Genomic DNA, 6,794 nt, shown 5'->3' with positions numbered 1-6,794 from the left:
AGACTATATGTTATGTGTTATGTGTTACGGACTCTGGTCCGATGCCGGCGCAAGCCCGATGCCGGACGGGGTCTGATGCCCGATGCGGTCGGATGTCGGGCGGGGCCCGATGCCGGGTAAGATGATGTCGGGATTCATCCTGATGTAGTTGGGCGGTGTCCCAAGGTTATGATATATGTCATGTGTATGGTATGTGGTAGTTTGGGGAGACTCACCAAGCTTCGTGCTTACACTTTTCAGTTTTGGTTTCAGGTTCTTCCACTAGCAAGGGGAAGGGCTCGGGATGATCGCATGACACACACCACAGTTCTTAGACTGGGATGTTCAGACTCTGATATTTTTACATGATCTTGATACAGTATTCGATATGATGTTTTTGAGATATACGATTTATAGTTTTTCTATATTATGATGGTTGAATTATGGTTTTATTAATGATTTTAAAAAAGAAATTTTCGGTCTGTAATTTTGGGATGTTTCAAAGTGAATCTACAATGAAGCCCATAATGTTTTGGGTTCACTAGTGTAGTCTCGTCAACACACGAGATGGACTAGTAACTTACGCACCAGATCATGATGACGTCAAGACGGAACCAAGTGGCAAAAACGATGGTGGAAGCAATGGAAGTGAGGTAACCACTCAACAGGATCCCACAACCAACAAAGCTATCGAGCATCACGAGTCTCAAACACTACGAAGATGAAATCGAGTTGCTCAAACACCACGAAAATATGATGACTTTGAGATGAACTTTTATGCTGAAAATATTGAACTATTACTAGCACTTAACGAAGATGAGTCGTCAAATTACCAAGAAGCCAAAGATAATCCAATGCAGATGAAAGCAATGAAAGAAGAACTCGACTCGATTAAAAAACATAGGACGTGGAAGTTGGTTCCAAAATTCATTCATACAACCATTATTGGATAAAAATGGGCGTTCAAAATCAAGAGAGATGCAAATGGTTCGATAAGTAATTACAAGGCAAGGATTGTTGCAAAAGGTTATATCCAAAAACTAGTTATTGACTTTGAAGAGTTATTCACACTAGTTGCACGTATCAAAATGGTTTGAATACTCATAGCTCATGCAGCTGCAAAATGATGGGAATTACATCACCTTGATGTAAAATCCACGTTCTTACACGGTGAGCTACAAGAAGAAGTGTACTCCAGCAACCGGAAGGATTTGGAAAAGGGAGTGTTGATTTGGTATACAAGCTCGTAAAAGCTTTATATGGCTTAATACAAGCACCTCGTACATGGAATATGAAGCTTGATGGAATTCTAAATAATATTAAGTTTCAAATATGCATCCAAGAGCAAGACGTGTATCATAAAAGTGTTGGGAATGATCATAGAAGTGTTGGGAATGACTAGATCATCGTTGGAGTATATGTCGACGATCTCGTCATCACCGGATCAAGCACAAAAATCATATCAAAATTTAAATTAACAAGAAATAGCTATAAAGTTTGATATAACTGATTTAGGCATGCTCACTTATTACCTAGGGATCGAGGTGTGTCAAAAGGAGAACGGAATTTTGATTACACAAGAAGGTTACGTGAAGAAGGTACTCAAGGATGCAGGCATGTTTGACTGTAATCCCACGTTAATTCCTATGGATTCAAATGTGGAGTTTTCGAAAGGAGAATGTGAGGAAGATATTGAAGTTACTGAGCATCGCAACTTAGTTGGAAGACTGAGGTATTTGCTTCAGACTATACCAGATCTTTTGTATGCATTTGGCATTACACGTCGGTACATGTAGGTACATGCAGACTCTAAAAAATCACATATGACAGCTATAAAACAAATCCTAAGGTATTCAAAAGGAACCATACGCTTTGGAATTTGATACTCTCAATGTGGATCAGTCAATTTAATTGGATATACTGATATTAGTGACAATATAGATCAAGATGATGGAAGTACAACTAGTCATGTGTTTTACTTAAATCAATCACCAATCACTTGGTGCTCTAAAAAACAAGAGACGGTTGCGTTATCATCTTGCGAGGCAGAGTACATGGTTGCAAGTACAACAAGTTATCAAGAAGTTTGGCTTTGTGATCTACTTGAAGAAATAACTGGAGTTTATCTACAAGAAGTGGTACTTAAGTTGATAATACATTTGCAATGGTAAAAAAATCCAGTTTTTCATGGACGAAGTAAACACGTCAAATCTCGTTTTCACTACATTCTTGAGAGAGTTGAAGAAAAGGAGATGGTGGTGATGGTGGTAGTGGGTGGTAATAGAGGGTATTATGGTAATCTTCAAGCGGGCCCTAAGAGTTTTATTCTAAAAAAAACTGTCTAAAAAAGTCAATCAAGTTAGACCCGGACCCAGGTCCGGAACAAGGTTGGTTAAGACACGGTATCAGTGGATCTAGAGTTTTGGGACCAGACCATGTGCAATTAAGCTTCAAGACGATGTACACAGTACACACTTACAGTAGGCCCACCTGCGACGATGTACACAGTACACACTTACAGTAGGCCCACCTGCAGTATCCCGACTTAGGCTTACGCACTTAGGCCAGGGACCGGACTATATCTAAATTCAATCGAATCGAATGAAATAGATCATAACTAGAAACAAATGCATAGTCAATTTTATTCATATTTAGTTTTTCTTTTCTCATCAAATGATCATATATATTAATTAATTTAATTTTTAAGTCCATAGTTTGTGTATCTTTTAATTCGTATTTTCAAATAACACATTATAAAAGTTGATTACCAAAAATAAAATACTTAAGGAACGACATTAATCTCCTCATACATAAAAGTGGGGAAGCCAAAACTTACATCCATAATACACTTTAAGGCTACGTATATGTCCAATTCTTCAAGTTCATACAACATAAACATACACAATAACCCAATCTCCCACTTCTATCATACAAAAACCACCTAAAAGATCTCATTTTCTTTTTCACTTATTTTCTGTGATTTCTTGAAGCATTTCCACCACCTTCTTCATTTTCGGTCTCTTTGCTGGTGTGGTGTCTGTGCAAAGTAGAGCCACCTTCAATGCTGCAAGCATTTCTTTTCTCCAACCAAATGAAACCGTGCTCAGCTTCGCGTCCAGTATCTGCTCCGGGGTTTCACCTCTCCCTGGTGCACCCTGAACCCACTTCACCAGATCCAGACCTTCCCCAAACTCTTCGTCAACCGGGACCCGCGTTGTCAATATCTCCAGTAAAACCACCCCAAAACTATACACGTTTCCTGGAGCCGTTACTTGCATTGTGTATGCATATTCTGTTTCAAGAAAAAAAAAAACTTTTAGGGACTTATAACCAACTACACACACAACATAATAGGCTGGTACTGTGTTTGGCATACATTGGACTGACACTATGACCAATATCAAAGGGACAAAGTTTGCAAATTTTTGTCCAAGACAAAAAGGTAGAACTAGGTCAGTGATCTCTCGTATGTGCGACCTGGTTCAACCTTTTTGGATGGGACAAAAAATTGCAAAATTTTTACCTTTGATATCAGTCAAAGATCTCAGTCCAATGCATGTTAAACACAGTATAAGTATCAAAGAGGACCTAATTAGTGATTCGTACCTGGAGGAATGTAACCAAACGAGCCTGCAACCGCGCTAATACTATCCGTGCCACGAGACGGATCCAAAAGCTTCGAGATTTCAACTTCACCAACCAACGGCTTAAAATCGGAATCAAGAAAAATGTTTCCCGAAGAAATATCAAGATGAATGATAGCAAGATGATGCAAAAAAGCTAACCCTTCTGCAACCCCAACCGCAATCGAAAGCCTCACAGGCCAATCAGGCTTGTACCCGGGTTCCTTACTAGACTCATGTAAAAACCGAACCAATGTCCCATTGGCTAAAAACTCGTGCAACAAAAGAGCCACATCTTCATATATCGCGAACCCAATTGGTCTAATCAAATTCTCATGGCAAAGATTACTAAGCCTCTCGAGCTCACGAATCATCTTGTTTTGTTGATGAATGATAGTTTTGTCAACCGATTTAAGCCGTTTGACCGATAAAGTCAAACCCGAAGGCATTTCCGCTCTGTAGATCGTACTAAACGTCCCGCTACTAATCTTGTTAGAATCTTTCAATGTTGCTTTCACAACCGCATCAAAATCAATTGCTTGTTTCAAATTCTCAACAAACACATTTCCACATATTACCAATGGTTTGTTTGTATTGTCATCGATTTCTTCATCTTCATTTCCAACCGTTTTCGCAGCCTTTTCTTGCTTCTCTCTCATCATGAACAAAAGAACAACCACAGTAACGGATAGAAACACCAGCAAACCCGACCCGATAACCGCCAACACGATCCGGTAAGAAACCTTGTGATGAAACGATGGATCCGACCCGTTTGAATTCCCGCAAAAGGAATTCAATGGGTACCCACAAAGACCTTCGTTCTTCCAAAAGCTTGAATTTGGGCTCTTTTGAAACGGGGTGAAAGTCGGTATGGGGCCCGAGAGGCGATTATTTGCAAAGTTTACATCGATTAAACTTAACATACCTTTTAATGCCAATGGGATGTTGCCTGTGAGTTGATTGTTTGAAAGATCTAAAGATACCAATTTGTCGAGTTTTCCTAAATCGGGAGGTAAAGATCCGGAAAGATGATTGAAGCTTAAATTTAAAGCGATCTGCAAATTCTTGATTCGACCGATTTCAGGGGGGATTGTTCCGGTTAGATAATTACCACCCAGCTGTAATTCTAGAAGCTTTACACAATTCCCGATTTCATTCGGTATTTCCCCTCTCAATGAATTCTGTCCCAACAACAAGTATTGTAATCTTGATGAGTTACAAACACTTTGAGGTATGCTTCCGTTGAATCTGTTGTTGCTTAAATCAATCTTGTTAAGATTCTTGTTGGAAAGAACAGAAACGGGAATCTCTCCAAAAAGACTGTTCCCGGAGAGAATCAGTTCTTGGAGATTGATCATGTCACCGAGACCAGAAGGTATGATTCCGGTGAACCCGTTTGAAGCTAAATTTAAGAGGGTGAGATTAGTACATTGAGCAAACTCCGACACAATCTCACCGGAAAGATTGTTGTTATCTGCTTCGAAATAAGTGAGGCTGCTAAGATTCCCGATTTCTCTTGGGATGTTCCCGATGAGATCATTGTCACCGATTCTGATACTGGAAAGATGTTTACAGTTTCCGATGGCTTCAGGCAAAGTACCACTCAGTTTATTCTGAGTCAAAACCAAAAACTCTAATTTTCCGTTAGTGAAAACACTCTTCGGAATCGATCCTTCGAGATAGTTGGAATGAAGGTTTAACAATTGAAGTTCGGATAAAGAACCTAAAGTTTCGGGGATTTTGCCATTTAGCTCGTTTTCGTAAGCTGTGAACACCTTAAGATTCGTCAAATTTCCCACCCAAATGGGTATACTTCCGTTCAAATGATTGGTGTATATTTGGAAATCTTGTAATTTTACAAGCCCTTCAAGCTCATCAGGTATTGGTCCTATGAGTAAATTGTTTGAAAGGTTTAGAGATTTGAGATTTTTGAGTTTGCCCAACTCAGTAGGGATTGAACCATCGAACTTGTTGTAAGATAAATCAAGAAACTCGAGTTCGGAAAGGTTACCCAAAGATTGTGGGATCGATCCATGGAAGGTGTTAAAGGACAAATCGAGCCATTTTAATGACTTGAGTTGAGAGAGTAAAGTGAGATTACCTTGTAGACTTAGATGAGAAAGAACAAGCTTTTCGACAGATGAATGATCGGAGGTACAAGTAATGTGAGGCCACATGCAGTAATTTGAGCTGTTCTTGAGTCCATTTTCATCCCAATCGAGCAATCTAAGCTCCTTGTTAATGGCTAACAAAGTGAAAAGATCATCATCGCCATTGATGACTTGAGAACTTGCAGGCTTTTGGCAACATGAAAGAACCCCAATTATCAACATCAAGAACAAGCACAAATTCGCCATTTTTTTGGGTTCCCACGAAAAAAGAAAGGGGAAAATCCAAAAATTCTCCCTTTTTCTTGAATTATAATGGAACCCCACTACTTTTTCGGTCAAATTTCCATGGAATTATGCTTCGTAGTGAGTGGGGAGGAAAGATTATACTGAAAAAGATACTAAATATTCAGCACCCAGTAAAAAAGGATTTTTTAACTTCTGCGACAAATAATGCTTCAAAATCAAGAAAAAAAACCCTTGATTTGAGGGGGGGAGGTGTATGAACTAATCAAGGGTTTATGATCGAAACCCAAAACCCCAAATGTATATAAATCAAGGATCAAAAGAAAAGAAATACAAGTGGGGTTTTGTTTGGAGAAAGATATACCAACCACCAACGTACTAAATACTTTTCAAGATTATGGGCATAATTTGAGTGAAGAAGAGAATAAAAAACCGGAAATTTGGGAACAGAAGTTAGAAGAACATAGTAAGTAGCTTCTGCAGATAGAAAAAGAAAGAAATATATATTCAAGGAGAGAGATGACAGGCCACTTTGTTTTTTCGCAGACAGAGAAGAAGTGAGCAGTCACGACACTCACGAGTCAAATGAGAGTATGTACAATGTAGGTGTTACTGTGTGTATTCTTTATTAATTTTCGCCTTTTCCTGATTTTTCTCTTTCAAACAGTTTGGTAACTGAAATACGTTACAAAAACAAGTGTCAAGTATATAAATCGTTGCCATGGTAGATTCAAGATTGTGCATTTACGAATACTGTTTTTTTTTTTTAAATCTGCGCATAACTTTTTTTTAAAAATATTTATGTTTTTTTTTGTTTTTAAGCCATCCACTCTATCTT

The 6,794-nt window shown here is 38.7% G+C and overlaps 2 protein-coding genes across 2 annotated transcripts; one reads left to right on the top strand and one right to left on the bottom strand.

Annotated features, from left to right (window-relative positions):
- The first annotated feature begins 1,496 nt into the window (after positions 1–1,496).
- LOC145113989 (uncharacterized) lies at positions 1,497–2,324 on the top strand. The gene is made up of 3 exons (XM_079050015.1): positions 1,497–1,711; positions 1,910–2,043; positions 2,161–2,324. The coding sequence occupies exons 1-3, from the start codon at positions 1,497–1,499 to the stop codon at positions 2,322–2,324; spliced, it is 513 nt and encodes a 170-aa protein (XP_078906141.1).
- Positions 2,325–2,743: 419 nt separating this feature from the next.
- LOC145111957 (Leucine-rich repeat protein kinase family protein) lies at positions 2,744–6,537 on the bottom strand. Its single transcript, XM_079048189.1, has 2 exons — positions 3,586–6,537; positions 2,744–3,271 (listed from the first exon to the last, which is right to left on the bottom strand). The coding sequence occupies exons 1-2, from the start codon at positions 5,957–5,959 to the stop codon at positions 2,943–2,945; spliced, it is 2,703 nt and encodes a 900-aa protein (XP_078904315.1). The 5' UTR covers positions 5,960–6,537; the 3' UTR covers positions 2,744–2,942.
- Positions 6,538–6,794: the final 257 nt, after the last annotated feature.

The sequence above is a fragment of the Lactuca virosa genome, chromosome 5 (genome assembly GCF_052849685.1).
Source record: "Lactuca virosa cultivar CGN04683 chromosome 5, Lactuca_virosa_CGN04683_v6, whole genome shotgun sequence".
Lineage (NCBI taxonomy): Eukaryota > Viridiplantae > Streptophyta > Magnoliopsida > Asterales > Asteraceae > Lactuca > Lactuca virosa.
Note: the sequence above shows the minus strand (reverse complement) of the source record. Positions and strands in the feature narration are given on the sequence as shown.

Excerpts from the sequence above, each read along its gene's own strand:
- LOC145113989 (XM_079050015.1), top strand. The coding sequence starts at position 1,497 with ATGCTCACTTATTACCTAGGGATCGAGGTGTGTCAAAAGGAGAACGGA. Across the intron at positions 1,712-1,909 it reads AACTTAGTTGGAAGACTGAG|TGACAATATAGATCAAGATG; the intron begins GTATTTGCTTCA and ends TACTGATATTAG. Across the intron at positions 2,044-2,160 it reads GGCAGAGTACATGGTTGCAA|TTTTTCATGGACGAAGTAAA; the intron begins GTACAACAAGTT and ends AAAAAAATCCAG.
- LOC145111957 (XM_079048189.1), bottom strand. The coding sequence starts at position 5,959 with ATGGCGAATTTGTGCTTGTTCTTGATGTTGATAATTGGGGTTCTTTCA. Across the intron at positions 3,272-3,585 it reads GTTTGGTTACATTCCTCCAG|AATATGCATACACAATGCAA; the intron begins GTACGAATCACT and ends TTCTTGAAACAG.